General features: G+C 39.6%; 1 protein-coding gene across 12 annotated transcripts in view; it reads left to right on the forward strand.

The window, feature by feature from the left end:
- Nucleotides 1–18,207, forward strand: part of PDE1C (phosphodiesterase 1C) — a 571,792-nt gene that overhangs the window by 530,374 nt on the left and 23,211 nt on the right. For 10 of the 12 annotated variants that reach the window (XM_017876413.1, XM_017876415.1, XM_017876419.1 and 7 more), the window contains one exon: nt 15,641–15,709. In XM_017876413.1, the coding sequence (XP_017731902.1) occupies nt 15,641–15,709 (69 nt within the window). Of the gene's footprint in view, nt 1–1,396; nt 8,119–15,640; nt 15,710–18,207 lie in introns of those variants that run through there. The other 2 variants (XM_017876421.1, XM_017876424.1) reach the window with 1 other exon arrangement.

Consider the following 18,207-nt stretch of genomic DNA (forward strand, 5'->3'; position numbering starts at 1 on the left):
AAAAATCAAACCCAACCTTCTGTCACCCTAACAAAATTGGGCTTTACATTTGAGGGTCAGGGAACATCTCTGAAGGTGGTTAGTATTATGACGACTCTCTAAAAGAAGCCTCATACCATGTGATCCCAACTTCATAATGGCAGGGTCAGAATACTAAGGACAAAGTCCATTGCAATTCCCATGTGGACCAAACTGTGCATAGACTATCAGCATCAATGGGAAATTTCTCATCCTTAATTTCAGCTTTTGTTTCACCTCCTTCTCTCACTGGCAAGTTTATCAGTGCTTGTATTGGAGTAAAGTGATTGGTCTGAAGCCTCACTTTTGTCTGTTATTTCTCTCAAATAGGTGAAGGTGTTAATGGAGGGTAAACATAATGAACAATCAAGAACATAATAAAGTTAGAGGAACAGCAGGAAGGTTGGATCAATGGCCCCTGGGAAATTGAGAATTGACTGTAATTATAATAGATCAGAAGGAGTTCTCCTATCTCCCAATGAGTTTTCTGCTAAATTCACCTAAATCTTAGGAGAGTACCTTAGTCTTTAAAGTTGGATGAGAAACTTTCCTTGTCCTGTAAAGGCTTCTAACATCTCTGTAGATAATGGTGTTATCCTTCTTAAAGTCCAAGCCCACTGGAGCCCTGCATAGGAGGGAACACTTTCTGACTATAAGGCATGATGACTTGCAGAGCATGCAACACCAATTGGAAGAAATAATATGGTGGTTTTGTTGTGGCTGTTGTTTTAAATTCTGCCTAAGACCTTTGAGGTTACATGGGGTAGAGCATACCAGTTGAAAAAAATGCAGTATTATCTATTTTCATTAACTTAGTCCTGTTTCCATCTTTGTCATCTTCCTCCACCCCCTTGCTCTGAGTCCAGTGGAGAACTCAGGTGATTCACCCATCTGCACAATGATTTGGGCTAGGATACATCTTGCTTTAAATGTCTCTGGGAAACTTCTGAGGATGGGGCAAGAATTCTGAGAGAGGCGCATTGCTTTTCATATGAAAACAGTTGGGATTAGATGAATCTGATTTCTTCCAATCCCACTGACCCTTGAGACAGATTGACCAGATCTGGCAACAAAACCGTCATCTCCATTGCAAAAGAAGGTGGCTTACTATCCCTATTGCATGACCAAATGTTTGCTAATCTAGTTTATAGCAACTATTAAGATTTCAAATGTACTGATATTACAGTTTTGCACTGAGATTTTCCCCTTATGGATAGAACAAATCTTGTTACAAGGAACATAGCAATGACCAGTATGGAAATGTTTAATTGGTTCTCACATTATTTTGTCCCCTAGATTTTCTTCTCCTCAGACTTGGAGGGTGGAGGTGGGGGGGAAAGGCAGCATTGACACTTTTCTTTTCTTTTCTTTTTTTCAGATTCAGAAGAGTAAAAAAGACCTCATAGACAATAAAAGAGGCTGCCAATGTCTTGCATCATTCTAGCTGAGCTTCTTCATTCTCCTTCTTCTCCTTCTTCCACAAAGACCTATATCTGGAGAAGGTGTACAACTTTCACACACAAACCCCCACCCCCAACCCTTGGCCTTCTCTCACACCATCTCCTCCCAGGGGATGACTCTTTGGGGGTTGGTTTGAGGTCTTAGAACTCTGGGGACATTCCCCTGAGCAAACCAAACAACTTGAGATTTTTACTCAAACAGAAACAAAACATGAAGGGACATCCTCAAAATCCTTTGCTAATGACCTGGCTTTCAAGGCTCCTGTCTGGCCTGATGAGAATGGACATCCTGGATATGCTGGGAGAGGCCTGAAAAAAGCCACACACACAGTAATTGCCATTTTGTGACTGTCAATGCCATTACTTTAAATGTTGTCATTTTTGCACTGGCTACTGACAATACAGCCATGCTGACATTCATCACAGCAAAGATGATGATTCCAGTCTCTGGTTCCTTTCCTGTCAGGAACATTTGTTTTCTCCAATTTCCTTTCAGACTTAAAATTGTTCTTATGCTTTCTTTCCCATTTGTATAATACAGAATTCTGTTTGTTTTCTAAAAAAGATTATTCCATAAGAATCTTTATTTGATGGCTAATTTATTGCATATGTTCATTCATTAGTATAAACCTGAATGTTTAGCTGATGACCATACTGTTGAGTGGGAACCCATTGTTTTCACTGGTAGCATCCATAATTAAGTGGTTACTGCGATTTTTACCACTGGCTGGCCATCTTCTTTTGGATATCTGTGGTTTCACTTCATCACTCTTCTTTTTATTCAGTAAAGTGCTAAGGGAATTAGTATCAGGGAGATATAGCAGATAATTCTTTGCATTTTAGTGAGTTTTTAAAAATACAAGATAGAAGTGGATTAATAGCATGAATAAAAAATAAGAATAGTAGATGTAGCATGGAAAGAGAATAACATTGCAGCCCCCTTGAGATCAAATTACAGGTGGGATCTAAGGGAGTGCCAGTAAAGGGTGATTTTATGAGTCTGATGTGATTTAGATAAAAGTGATTCTTAAAATGTGGTTGTTGGTCACACAAGAATCTCTGTGTCCTTCCCAAGAGTAAAGCACATGAATATGCTGGTGATGAAGTGGGGATTAGTACTAGAAAGAAAGAGAGCTAGGCATTAGGTTTAAGTGTATTCCCCACTACAGATTTAATTTATACATGAAAAAGCACGAGAACAGACATTTAAACATCCTTTTATTACTAAGGTGAAATATTGGCATTTTTTCAGGCAGAAAGAAAGAGACTGTATGTGGTCTTCCAGGACCTTTGCCTTGCCAGAATGTTCCCCAACAGAAAGATTTGAAGAACTTTGTAGTAGAGAATACACAACAGCATGCTGATGTTTGAACAGATTTCTTCTCTCAACTTTGTATTTTGCCTTGGAGAAACACTTAGATTTTTCTGTTGTGCTCCCTGTGTTCATAACAATGACCTCACCACATAACGTGGCCACAAATTCAAATGACTTCAGGGGTCTAGCAGGTCAAGTAAATGAATAAAGCAAGCCATGTAATACCACAGTCATTGTGGTAAATGGCAATTCATGGAGGGCCTTTGTATCAGTAAGAGAAGAAGCAGCAATGGGGACTGAGAGAAATTGGGGAGGGTGGGTGCTGTCAAAACAGGGTAGTCGGTAGGCAGCTACTGAATTTGAGCTGTGTGGGGATGGGGGTCCTAGATACCTAGGATTTGATATAAGCTCTCTCCAAATTTTTACATATTGACAACTCAAAAACTTACACCGTGCTAATCAAATGAAACCTGCCTGTGAGCTGCATTTAATCCATGGGACATCAGTTTGCAAACTGTGTGCTTGGAGGTGGTATGATTTTGTATTGAAATTAAATATAACAAAGAGTATGTCAATTTGTGACCTTGGAACCTGGACCTTTTACCTCATTTATATTCTGTATTTTTATATGTGGAGCTTTTTGGCCAGTCAAAATAGAAAGTCTACAGCTTCCATTTTATAATCTAACAAGCAACAAGAAACGACATTTGAAAAGATACAGGAATATAGCCATTTTTTTCTAGCACCAATAAAATTGAAATGTTTTCATTTGCTTTAAGTTATTAATCGGCTGAAAAGAATGGAAAGAGAATTTCATTCCATAAAGAACTTCACCTAAAACTCTCAGTGAAGCAAAACAAAACTCCATGTAACTCACTCTTAGCTTTAAATCTTTAAAAGTGTTTTGAAGGGATATTGAGTAAAATGCAAAGTTATCTATTAAAAATACAAAATGCTATATTATATGATGCTATGAATTGATACTGGAGCTGATAAAACATTAAAGTAATTATTCCAAATCAGTGCTGACTGCAAGAGCAATATTTCCAAAGCTCTAGCTTATTTTCTGGGGTCTTTTAATTTTCTTAAAACAGCTTTCTTCAAGTTGAGCAACAATTTGGGACAAACATTCTATTGCACAGATGATGGCATCTTACTCTGGTTTACACACACAGAGCAAGGACTTACACACCTGAATTGACCAGTATGTGGGGACAGCAATAGGGACAGACCTACCACAGACAAAACCACGCACTCTACACATCCCTGGGTAAAATGTGACAAATTGAGTTAGCCCTTGAATTTGGGTCCCCATGTCACCAAATAGCGCTACATTTAAGTTGTGTTAATGTGGTACATTTCAGTGGCATAATGACCCGTTCTTATGGAGGACTTTGTTCCATGTTTTATTTGTGCCAATCTTTCTTAGGTTATGAGCCCTATTAGTTTATGGCAGCAGGCAAGAGACCCATTTCTAACCCATTAAATTCAAATGGACTTTCTTCCACTGTCCATTTCATTTTTGGAGCTTTGAAAAACTACTGAAAACATTTGACAGGATCCCATTGTGGATCTGATATACTTAAACAGTAAAATGATATCTAAACATCTGAAAGCCAAAGAATAACCTGGAGCACATGTTCATTCATTTGTAGAATTTAAGCCATTGTATTATATTTTCCACTTGGAACCATGCCTTTGGATACAAAAGTGTAAAGTAAAAAGCAACGTTATCATGGGATGTGAGACAGTAATTCAAAAGGTGGAGACCAATTTTTGTTATCCATATTTTGGAAGTATGGATACTGTTTATTTTAATATCACTTCTGTCATGGGTCACTTTTCCTTAGATAGATAGATAGATAGATAGATAGATAGATAGATAGATAGATAGATAGATAGATATAATATAATATAATATAATATATTTTCTTCTTTTTTAACCTATGAGCAGAGACTTTGATGATGGAAATTACTTTGTAACATTCCCCACAGAGCCTAGGAAAAACAATAGGAAACAAAGCATGAAATCTTTTTCTCATAGTGAAATAAAGAAGATTCTAAGATTGGAAGTCTATATATGTAGTGTTCTATCCCAAATAAAGAGAATTTAGGGAATTCAGGCAACATTTTGTTTTTCCTAATTGGGAACTTTGTTCTGATTCTGAGGTGCCCACACACCCCACAGGAGATGCAGTGCTGGCCCACCACAGTGCTTGGAACACGGTCAGCATTCAGGAAACACATTCGAAATCATCTAACTGAATTCCACTATCCACTTGTGAATGCAAACAAAATTCAAATTTCCCTGAAAATTTATTCAACTTCTCCTATATGCCAAGTACACTGCTAAAGGCTTATCTTCTAAGTATATGCAGGCATACCCTACTCACACAAATAGCTTATTATAAGAGATGGGAAACTGCAGGTAATTTGGGAGAAATTGTCAGCCAAATTTATGAAAAAAATAAAATAAAACTTCTCTGTGGCCTCTTGACTTAAGAAAAAACAAAACAAAACAAACAAAACAAAACAAAACAATAAAACAGGGTTTATCTGAGAATGTCTTTCCAAAAGGGAAGATGACACCAATCTATATAAAACATCAGTGGATTTACTGAGAATCCAAGTGGAAACCTTTAAAACCTTAAACAGACCCACCTAGAGCAAATAGAAGATTCTCTGTGTACAGCATGAGGAATCACTGCATAGTTCTGCTCCACCAATAATGTGATCTGGTACAGCACCGCACCGTGGCAAAGTTAGATGTTAAAGAACATAATGATGCAATAACGATGTTATATTGGATCTTATTCATGAACAAATGGAAAGTAATACTTACAATTTATCAACTGAGATCCATGATTAAAGGCCTCATTATCACTGAGAAAATGAACTTAATGAAAAAAATTGTAATGAGCAGTGACAATATTCCTATAAAACCTCCCTCTGGGAATCAAGAGACATATTACCTGCCAAGGCCAGATTTTAGTTTTTAAGGTTTTCTCTCTCTCACCAAAGACACTAGTGGGCACAGAGGTGACACTAGAATTAGAATGTTACCAGAGTCATTTACATTAGACAGTTTATCTGAGCATGAACATGTTCCCAGGGAGATTAGAAAAATGGGAAGCAGGCCTCTAAAGATTCTCCTTGGACATTTGTAAAAAGACTGGCTGCTTCTCCAGGAATGTCTGAATTAAGCAAGAACTGCGCCACTGAAAAAGCATCTTGTTTTTATATTGAACAAGAAACGATTGTGCAGTGGATGACCTGGACTGAAAGATGTATGATGGTCAAGTTTAAACCCTATTAATTCCTGATTGTTTTCTTCAATACCCCCACCCTACTCATTTTTTTTGAAAATATTGCCAGACATATTTGGCATGAATTCATGTTTATTCTGGCTTCTGTTCCCAAGCAGAAGTGGATTAACCCTGGCAATGGCTGGCTTCATTAACCACTTGCACCCAGCCTGGGCCGCCATCTGCTCAGCCAGGAGAAGCAGGGAGTGGGGGTATGGGCCCTTTCATTTCGCTCAGGGCACTCATTCAGTCTCCCCTGAGGAGACCTTCTCCCCCTTGGGGGGTGAATGCTGGCTGTTGCAGGCCAGAGGCAGTGCCAACTGGAGACACATCCTCTCAGCTTTGGTCAGGTTCAGCCATGATTCCTGAACCTCACCCATGTATTCTTCATGAGTGCTGGCTTCTGAACCTACAGGAGCATTTCTCAGTCAGTTTATGGTGCAGGGTAATTCATTTAAAATAAAGCCCATTAAAACCCGGTGGCTATAGAATGGGTTTTAAATAGATTGCCCTGGAGATACATCATTGTATAGTCTTTGCTTCCCTCTCGTGACCTATCTTGGAGTAGAATTTGTGTACTACTGTCCTTGTCTTTGAGTGGGTATATGTGTTATGGTACAGAAATATAGTCACATATTATATTAATATATACAGATGGATAGGAAAAACCTATAGCCATAGGTATCGTCCAATAACTCTAGAGGTAGAACTATAGAGTATACATTTCCTTTTTTCTTGCTTTGATGATATTTTTATACAATTTTATATGCTGTAGAATTTTCAGAAATATATTTGCTATTTTCATTTTAGAGCTTGGTTAGGTTTTTATCAGCTCTTGTGCCCACTGTACAACCAGATTCCCCCCATCTAATTCAAATGTCTTCCCTTTTTCAAACTCTTTCCTTTATGTTTTCCTTTTTTTCCTCCCATTTTTCTACCCTTCACAAATTCCTTCTTTTGCTTCTGCTCGGGTAACCCATTCTGCTTGCAGTATCATTTTAGCACGTACAAACACAAAATAATGGGAAAAATAAAAGCACCTTGTTCCATGTAATTCATATGGGAAAGTTTTGGGTGTAAATGTCACTGGGGATAGATGGGAAGACAGAAACAGCTTGGGAAAAGGAAGCAGGAATAAAGGAAATCTTTATGGGAAATCAATTACCCAAAGCAAGGTGAGTCACTTAGAGGCGAATATGATGTTGCTATTGTCCTCCCTTAGTGTAGAGCACAACTTTTGCTCTCACAGGGTTTTTCTCTTTAGGATGCATAGCACCCTATGCATTAAATGCATAGCATCCTAAAGAGACCCTACTCACCATGAATCTGTAGGCTCTCTCCTGATGAGGGCACTGGCCATATGTGAATGGAAAACTCAACTCATCTCTTCAGCCTTAGATATTGCTGCTGTTCAGCTGGATTTGTGAGAAATATCTGGATTAATATCAAGAACATTTAGCAAGACTCAAAAGAGAGAGGCAAGCAGAACCAAAACCCAAACCTCAACCAATATCTAGCTGAATAAACCATTCTTTGGAGGAATAAGGAAGGGATTTCTGGATATGTTCTGAGAATGCTCTTCCAAAAGGGAAGATGGTAATACGACTTGTTTTGATTTCATAGTAGTGATAGAGTGTACTTCCATGATGTGAAATACACTTCTGGCAGATAAAATGCAGGTTGTAATTTGCATTTGTACATCACAGGGCAAAAGAATGGCCATCCATTCTAAGGAAGAGTATACCATTCCCTAAGATGCTGCTTAAACAACATATCCAAATGCCATAGTATCATATCTCCAAATACAAAATTAAATCATAAGGATTCATGTAGAAAAGAGTATACTGAGCTATTCTCAGAAAAATGTATGATGTGTTTATTGTAAATCTTTATTGCACAGATGAGCCTGACAGTCCTTCAATGTATAACTTTCCCCCAGCATCTAGTAATGCATAAGTACTTGTATGTTCTTCTGATTACCAAATAAAAACAATGAGTTAACCTCTTAATTGGAATTGGATAAATGAAAAGTCTGTTCTTTTTCTTCCTTTGAATGTTTCCCATTGTTGTCCATGTTCTGTCTCAGATATAGGGCTGTCCAAACTCAGTCAACCATCTGTCTCTTTTGTATTTCCTGAAACGCCTCATAATACCCAGGCACCAAGTGCCTTTGCCTGCACTCTGTAAGACATACACAGAGTATGACTATATCATGTTTCATTTCACCTTTTTTGACTATGAGGGATGAAGCAAATGGGTTATCAGAAGCTCATCAGAGGCATAAGAAATCTCAGCATTCGTGGAATTAAGCTGGCTTCCATATGTTTAATTTTCTTCAGGGTACAATGATATTATGGTTTTACAGCCCTGTGATGCTAGCTTTCTGAATTGCAAACTTTTTCTTTCCCTACTTTTGAAAGGGGTATATTTGGCAATATTTTCCTGCTCCGGCCATGAACATAAGGAGTCTGACTAGGGAATACAGATGTTCCTTGACTTATCATGGGGTCACGTCCCAATAAATCCATTGTAGGTTGAAAAAATCGTAAGTCGAAAATGCATTTAATATGCCTAACCTACCAGCTATGTTTGCATCATAGCTTAGGTATCCTGCCTTAAGCATGCTCAGAACACTTACATTATCCCAGAGTTGGACAAAATCACCTAACACAAAGCCTATTTTATAATAAAGTGTTGAATAGCTCACGTAATTTATTGAATACTGTTCTGAAAGTGAAAAACAATGGTTATATACAGTTTCTTCTGAGTGTGTATCGCTTTTGCATCATCACGAAGTCCAAAAATTTAAGTTGGGCCATCATGATTCAGGGACTCTGTGTAGTCATTCATTACTCCTGTTTGTGGGGATATAACGGGTTTACATCCTGTATAGCATCCAGCCCGATGCCTTCAAACCGGCCCCAGAGAGAGAACCCTCTAGTGTTGATACTGCATATTACACAAATATCACCCCTTCGTTAGGGCCTCCTGGTGTATCGTTTTTGCATGGTAGTATTGCTCTGATGAAGGGGAGTGTGATGTTCCTCCAAAGCAGCCATGCTTGCCATTCACTGAAACATATTTTTAATGTTTTTTCCTTAAAGTAAAAATAGAATTTACTCAATTTGGAAAGTGTAGACAGTATAATAGGAAACTTAAAATCACTTGTGATACCCCATCCAACAATTAATCATTGTAGATACTCTATTTTCTTATGATCTTTTGCTGTGCATTTTTACACAGTTAAGACCATATAGTATAGTTAATTTTGAATTATGGTTTGTTCACACAACATTGGATTGTAAGCATTTTCTTGTGAGTGTTTTTTTAACCTCTCCATCAATATAATTTCAATAGCAGCATAATATTTTATTCTGTGGCTCTAGCGCAATTTACTTAACCACCCCTCTGCTGTTGGGCAATTAAGTTATAGGCTTTTATTTTATTTTTTGCAGTTGTAAATAGCAGCAATGGTGCTCTTTGTGCATAAGGCTTTGTCACATTTCTGAATATCTCCATTGGACAGATTTCTAGATATACCATTACTGGGTCACAGGTTGTGAACATTTTTTTTGAACTCCTCATTCATATGCCCAATTCAAGTTCAAAGCATATTCAAATATTTTGAAAGCCACATTTAAATAGCTTGTGGTGGTACACCTCTGAATAGCTCTTGTTTTTAATCATTGTTCTTTGTGATGAACAGACATGTTCAAATTATACAAAACCAAACCTAGTATTGATGGTGGTTGTATTGTGGAGGAAAAAAAATAAATACTCTGAGTATGCCGCTCTAATTTATATACTCTTGGTTGATAACTCTTAGGGCGGTGTGTGTGTGGTGTGGTGGGGGGGAGACCTCCAGACTCTTTCAGTGATCCCATAGCCTGAAGCAGGACTTGGACTTTTATTGATGGTCTCTCTTCAAAGCTGTAAAGGGCAAAAGTGATGATTTGTTCTGAGGCTTCAGGCAATGGCTTGTTGCCCTCCGCCCCAGCCCAAATGGAACACAAAGAAGATGTTGGCAGATATGCTCAACAATAATGATCAGAGGTCTGTCATTTATAATATGCGAAAACAGAGAGATTGAAAGTGGCCAATAAGTTGACAGAAACGTTCATACCTCAGCTTTTCAGCATCCTCCTCTGCCCTGTGGGATCTGGTTGTACTATAATAACATTGCTATTGCCAGACCATTAATAATGATGATGTTTGGTCTCAAGGGTTCTTAAATCACCCTTTCCCCAGCAGGCATAGGCTTGGCCAGGCTAACCCCATTTTGCAGAAGGGAAATTATTTGTTTGAGGTTAAGCTGCAAATCACTGTGCTTCAGCACTAACTTTGTGAAGTCCCGAGTCTTAGGTGTGCAGTCACCCTGAGGTGGGCAGCCTTAGTTGTCACTTCTATCACTGTCCTCTTCTCCAGACTCTTGATGAATTGGATTCACTGCCCTTTAGTTGAACCAAACAAGGACACTAATTTGAAATATCTGAAAGCTATTCGTTTGTCAAAGGATACCTCAAGTCACACAAGCTGCAGTGGTGACATTTCTGCCCCAAGCTGACAGATTGGGTTGTTTACTCCTTAAATAGCCACATGCTGTGAGTCAAGGGCAATGTAATTCCTGACCTTGAAGTGTTTATTTCCCAAAGATGACAGATTACCTACTTAGACACACACACACATGCACATATGTGCCCACACACGCATGCACACATGCACATTCACACATGCCTTTCTAAAACAAATAAACACTATACTGTATGACACTGTTTGCTAAGCACTGTCATGTGTGTACTCTTACTTGATACTCACAATTATTGTCCTGACATTGATGTTTTCTCAATTTTATAGATGAGGAAAATGAAATTTAGCAATAGCAGCATTGACATAGTTGTTTGTTCATTTGTTTTTATTTTACCTCATTTATAAAATATTTGAGAATTCTAAACTCATATAAATTTAATACATTGCTTTTTTAATGATTAAGAAAGAGGAATAAAACCAGAGTCATAAAGTAGAGCTAGCATAGATAGAGCAAACCAGGGCAAATGTTAATATGCAGATGTGCAGTCTAAATCGACCTCCCCTGATTTCTAGCATTATGTCATAAACTGGGTCTAAGCTTTCTGGAATCGTAAGTTTAAATGGAAAGAAACCATTTACAAGATTCACATCTGTGAGGATGAGCGCACCAGTTGTTTCAGAAGAAAGAAGGCTTCCCTCCCGACAACTGACAGAAACATCTCTGGGTATTCATGAAGGCGGTGCATCTCATGGCTGCAGATCAGGCTCACCTGGGAACGTTAAAAAGTCCTCATGCCCAGGTCCCACCCAGACCAACTAAACAGCATCTTGGGGTGAAGGGTCAGGTGTCAGCATATTGTTTAAGAACTCCCCAGATGATTCTAACATGTAGCCAGGACTGAAAACCACTGACAGAGTAGATTTCTACAATGAATCCAAGAACCAGTTCCATGTGATGGGTGGTCTGAAGCCTTCTGTGTGCATCGTACAGTACAGTTTAGAAGCTGGATCAGGACTGGCTGTTCCCACCTGGTTTCTGATGTTCTTCCTGGATGTAGGAGGGAGCAAGGGAAGGGTGAAGAGCAAAGGACTTTAGAAAATGAAACTTAGATATATTGGGTATTACTCCCATGAGTGGAGTAACATGATAGGTAATTTGGTAGCTTCCACATGGACAGTGATTTCAAGAACACAACCTCAGTGAACTGGAAGCCAGTGGGAGGCTGACTCAGAACCTAACCACCCCCAGTGGCCCGTGGCAAAATCAAAACCAGTTTTATTTTAAGCATCGCCGCCTGCTACCTGTTTATGACTCATAATTATGAGAGGTGGCATGGCTTCATCCCTTTCCTGATATATTGGGCATCTCACCAAGCAAACAGAGAAAATAACAGCATTTCCAGAAGGGCTTGCAGTTCTGCTTTTTCACTGACTCAGGGTTCCCAGAACTCCCCTACTCAGTGTTTGCAAAGAAGATACTAAGGGGATGAAAAACTACCTCTACGAAAAGCTATCAACCTGCAGGCTTTTGGAAGATTATAGTCAGTTATTTTTTTTTTAATTCCACCAAGCATTTCTATGAAATAACCTAGCAATAGTAGATGTTTCTACAGGTAGCAACATTGAACGTTTGTGGTCACTGAGCGCTTTGTAGTTTTTCACGTACTCATGTAGGCAATATTAAATTTGTTCTCTCAACTTCACAAGAGTATCCACAGAAAGCACTTTTCGTTAGTTAGACAAAAAGAAGGAAATTTCTACCACACAAGGTGTTCCAAGTCTGCTTGGCGATGGGAATCACCTGAGCCACTTGTGAAATACCCAGGTCTCTAAGCCTCACCTCCAGAAATGCTGACTCCAAGAGCTTAGTGAGGCCTGGGAATCTGGCTTTGTTTTTTTCTTTTTGTTAAAATAATTGTCCCAGGTTTTTCTTCCTCTTAGATGACTTTGGGAGACTGTGCTTGAAGGAAACCCAGATAATGGGTTGGTTAAGAAGCAGCAAGTGTCAGGGGAAACATTTCCTTAAGTTTGAACTTAGAATGATCTTGACTTAAGTTTTTCCCTCCTCCCCCAACACTCAGTAACATTAGGCAAGTTACTTAAAATATTTGGAGACAAAAATAGTCTCAAAATCCTGTAACATGGGATAATTTTGTTGTCAGAATGTTAGCATCAGAAACAACAACAAATCTATATTTCACGGTGCCTACCTAATATGGCGCCAGGGCCACAGTAACTGCTTAAAGTGTGGGAGTGACTATTAGCAATGACCAAGCAGCCAAATTGGGAACCACATCTGTAAATAAAAACTTGAAGCCCCGTCTCCAACCTAAAATAGCGATTCTCAATGTGGGGGGATTTGCCTCTAGAGGATATTTGTCACCATCTGGAGGACGTTTATGATTGTCATGAATAGGGAGGAGCTACTGACATCTCATGGGTAGAGGCCAGGGACACTGCTAAACATCTTCCAGTGCACAGGACAGCCTCCACCACAAAGAACTGTACAGTTCAAATGTCACAGTGTTACTGCTGAGAAAACCTATCCCAAAGGTCCAGTGAGACAAGTAAAAAATCTTGTGGGACACAGAGGCATTTTGGGCAGAGAAGGAACAGCTCTGGATCACAAGGTAAAAGACACAGATGTGCCCTCTGGTAGTGCCTCCTAACAGGGCCTATTTGTTGCACACCCAAGGTCCACCATTCTTTGTGTAGGATACAATGCGACCAGCATCTGCTGGGGTTGTGCAGTGTGGCAGCACTGGCTTTGACACAGAGTATCACTTTGTGTGAATCTTCCACCCCGGAGTCTCCAAGACACTGCATTAGACCAGGGAAGTGCCAGATTACAAGATCATCATTGGATTCACCTGGTGAAATTGTTAAAATTCAAATTTCTGCCTCTATTCCCTGGAGATTCTGCTTCAGGGTCCAATCAAGGACCTTGGAAGTCATATTTATAAAAATCACCTCAGGAGTAATTCAGTTACTCAACTGAGGTTCAAGAACTGAAGCACAGCTACAGCCAGGGTCGGACCCTCCATGTTTTCCACCAACTCTGACCTTCAGGGCATCTGTGAGACCTGGAAAACGGAGAAATAAAGTACCACCAGATACAGTGCCCTTCACCTCATACAAATTCACAGTTTTTGTAGGTCTGAGCTGTTTGGATTAATTTTATGTTTTCCATTTTTACTACTACTGCTGCCAGAAAAGAAATAAACAATAATAATGATTAACAGTAACATGTGTTATTGTCTGGAGGGCGTTTGTCACAGAATGTCAGGATTGGCACCCTGTTGTTTAAAATTAAAATGGGGCCAGGTGCGGTGGCTCATGTCTGTAATCCCAGCACTTTAAGGGGCAGAAGTGTGTGGATCACGAGGTCAGGAGTTTGAGACTAGCCTGGCCAACATGGTGAAACCCCATCTCTACTAAAATCACAAAAATTAGCCAGGCACGGTGGTGCACGCCTGTAGTCCCAGCTACTCAGGAGGCTGAGGCAGGGGAATTGCTTGAACCTGGGAGGTGGAGTTTGCAGTGAGCCAAGATCACATCACTGCACTCCAGCCTGGGCAACAGAGCAAGACTCCGTCTCAAAAAAATAAAATAAAATAAAATAAAATAAAATAAAATAAAATGGAATGATCTCAAACGTCATCCAAAGTGCATGTCTCCACTATTCCCCAGGGATTCTGGGGTAGGGAAAGCTTACCGCTCTCCCACTCACCTCCAACCCCAAGTCTCTGCTTCCTCTGACACTGCCCAGTCTTCAGATTCTCCAGTTATCTTTACTGGTGACTATATTGACACACAGGGTCTTCTCCATCAGTACAGCTTCCACTTACACCAGGCCTCTGCATATAAAGTAGACTTAACTAAAAGTTTGGGAAGTTTGTGGGGACTCCTAACAGAAGTAACCTAACACTGACTCATGGATATCCTCTGCTGAGGAATTCTCTCTGCATTTCTGCCAGCTCAGACTGCAGGCATCTGCCGTGTTGCTAGAATCTGGCTTCCAGGCCTCTTTCTTCCCACTCTGGATGACAAAATAAATGAATGAATGAATAAATAAATATTTATGTTTATATATAAGATATGTGTGCATATATGTGTCTTGGTGTTTATATTTATATGTAAATATATGCGTGTGTATATATGTACACACCCACATACATATATATAAAAAAGTAAAAATTTTGGCAGAACCACTCAGTTCTCCCTTTGTCCCTTTGTTCTGCTCTCTCCTTATTGATCCCATCCTGGGGTTTGACTTTTCATTGCCTCATGACCCATTAAAGGGTTTATTAGAACAAAGATAATCCCCTTCCTCGTAGGAATTCTGTTGCCAGTTGCCAGGAAACTCAGAAACCCCACTAACCAAGTATTTGTGGAGTCTCCCATTGTTCCTGAGCAGTGGACACACTTTGCTTCCTTTAATCCTCACTGGAACACTTCGACGCAATTGGTGTTACTCTTCTCATTTTGTAGATGAAGACCTGAGCTTCAGAGAGATCCAGTTCATTGCTTGAGCTCCAATAGCGAGCAAAGCCTATAAGGACAAAACAGGGACAAAATCCCTGATTCCCTCATTCTAAATCAGAACTTCTCCTTCTTCAGATAGTCCTCCATCCTGGATGCACACTAGAATGAGGGGCTTTAAAAACATCAGTGCTGGGCCTCCACCCTTGTACTGTGGGGGTGATGCCCAGGCAACTGCATATTTAGAAAGCTTCCCCTGTGATCCTAAAATGTAGCATTGCTCAGCAGCACATTGGTTCCAGCATAGCAACCTTCCAGCCAGAGGAATTGAGTACTGTCACACACACAAAGGCAAAGGCGATGCTCCCAGCTTCTCCGGACCACAGAATATGCACCACCCTGCAACCTCACCTAACCTGCTTCTAAACGTTGTTTTCAGACCCCAATCTGATAACATTTCAGATGACCATTTACTTGTCCAACAGGTCTTTCCACTATCCTACTTTTCCTTATCCTCTTTTTCCTCTTCACAGGCATAAAACGACATTCTCACAGCTCACCAGCCCCAAGCACCAGCTCCACAAGTCGCCTTACATTGCCAGGTGGGTAAACAGCATTGCACCATTATCTTAGTGACCACAGACAATGGAAAGGACTAGTTTCTCGGGAATTGGGTTGATAAACTGAGAACCTGGCCCCATAGTTATCCAGTCTACTCACATTATCAGAGAGCTTTGTCTCTGTCACCCAAATTTGTGAGGTCCCTCTAGGAATGGGCATAAATATTTCTATAGTTGGTTCACAATCTCCCCCACTCGCCTATGGAAAAAATAGAATTTTGGTCCTCTTTGATGTTCATCTGGACATGTTACAGAAGGATCTGCCTTCTAGAGGCAGATAGTGCAAGGGAAGTAGTGTGAGCCTGTGGTGAGATCAAGACCCAGGTTTAAATCTCTGCTTTGCTGTGTTCAAATTGTGTGCTCCCTCACATGTGCTTCTTCAGCTTCTTGGAACTTCTGTTTTCTCATCTGTCTGGGAAAATGTAAGAATTAGAAATAATGCTGGCCGGGCGCGGTGGCTCAAGCCTGTAATCCCAGCACTTTGGGAGGCCGAGACGGGTGGATCACGAGGTCAGGAGATCGAGACCATCCTGGCTAACACGGTGAAACCCCGTCTCTACTAAAATACAAAACTAGCCGGGCGAGGTGGCAGGCGCCTGTAGTCCCAGCTACTCGGGAGGCTGAGGCAGGAGAATGGCGTAAACCCGGGAGGCGGAGCTTGCAGTGAGCTGAGATCTGGCCACTGTACTCCAGTCCGGGCGACAGAGCGAGACTCCGCCTCAAAAAAAAAAAAAAAGAAAAGAAATAATGCTTGTAAATTTGGCCTAGTATTGACAGAGTGCTCACAATAATCTCTACCATTGAGAAATATGGAAGGCATGTATGACTTCTGTTCAACCCAATCTAACAGGTACTGGCAAATCATGAGTATTCATGAGGATCGAGTATGAGTATTGTTTAATGTAAGGGGCACCTATTGATCATTCTGTCTCCATGCATGTGCTTACATTCTCAACTACAATTTAATTTTTATTTAATTTTAACAAGCAGAATTTGGAAAAGCGCATCTGTTTGGGGTAAGGAAAGGTTATAAAAGATAAATACCATCAACGAAGAAAATTTTAAAAATAATAAATTTAAGAAGGAAAAATGTCTCCAATAATGCTACCACTCAGAGTTAACCAAGATTACCCCTCCTTCCAGTCTTTATTAAATACTTTTTCTCTAGAATTGAATTAGAGTAATACTTTATGTAGAGTTTTGTTTCCTTCCTTTTAAAGCTTACCACTAAATTATGAGATTTTCCTCATGTTCTTAAATACTTTAACAAATATTTCAGTAATTGACTAACATTTCTATGACTATGCCACAGTTTATTTATATATCTATTGATAATTTAGCATTTATATAACGTGCATTTTATAAGTGACCTTACATTCTTGTACATAAATCTTCTGAGTCTGTAAGTATGGATTTACCATAGGTTCCTCTAGGTAAGATTACTGGCTCAAAGAATACATACATATTTAGGTTCCTGACACATTATTACCAAAGTGATTTTCAGAAAGATGGTATTAATGTATGGTTTTAGCATGAGTTTGTCCATTTCACGATCCCCTTGCTAATGCTAAACATTATTTTCAATACCTTACTGATTTGATAAGAAAAAATGATGTCTACATTTGGTTTGAATTTATCTTTCTATTTAAAAAACAGGTTTTTTTTTTTAGTGTTAATTCACCTGTACATTTCTTCTTTGGGGAATTACCACATTTCATCCATTCTGAGAGGCACATTGCCTTGCATCTTAACCCATTTTAGATTGGGATGTTTTGCAGTCAATGGTGTGTGATAATTCAATTAGCAGCATTTGTTTTCTTGGTTGTACATGAAAAAATAGTTCATTTTACAGTTAGTGGCATTTTAAATGAAATATGACTTATGTCTGCCTGCTTTTTTAACTTCAATTTCTGTAGTTCCCTCACCCAAGTCAAACAAGTGGACTCTGCATCCGCTGAATAACCCTTGAACTTTTCTTACCTCTGTGACTGCCTTGGATTCTCCTTATTCTCTTCTTCCCTTTATTAATTTCTCTTTGCAGTCCTATCAAAATCATCTAGGTGGAATTAACAGTGCACTACCATGGTTTGCTTATAAGTCCTGTTGTCTATTGATAGGTGGCTTTTTCCATGATGAGGACTGTGTTATTCCTTTCTGCCGCCAGTGCTGCCAAGGTGACAGGCACTTATTGGGTGTGCATTAATGTTTCTAAACTGGGTACATGGTGCATGAGTGAGCAGCCTCCCATTTAGTTTATGATTACACAGAAGGGAACCATCCTCATAAAAAAATGGCTCATCTTAAAGTTTGGGTTTGCTCAACTCTACTAACTTGCTTTTAATAGTGAGGAGACGTTGCTCTGTAGTCTCTGGAAGCCCCTCACATCTTGTCTCTGCTTGAGAGGTTATTATGCTCTTGGGACTACAGAGCATCAGGAGGAAATCAGTTTTTTTTTTTTTTTTTTTTTTTTTTTTTTTTTT

The sequence above is a fragment of the Rhinopithecus bieti genome, unplaced genomic scaffold (genome assembly GCF_001698545.2).
Source record: "Rhinopithecus bieti isolate Rb0 unplaced genomic scaffold, ASM169854v2 scaffold_10015, whole genome shotgun sequence".
Classification (NCBI taxonomy): domain Eukaryota; kingdom Metazoa; phylum Chordata; class Mammalia; order Primates; family Cercopithecidae; genus Rhinopithecus; species Rhinopithecus bieti.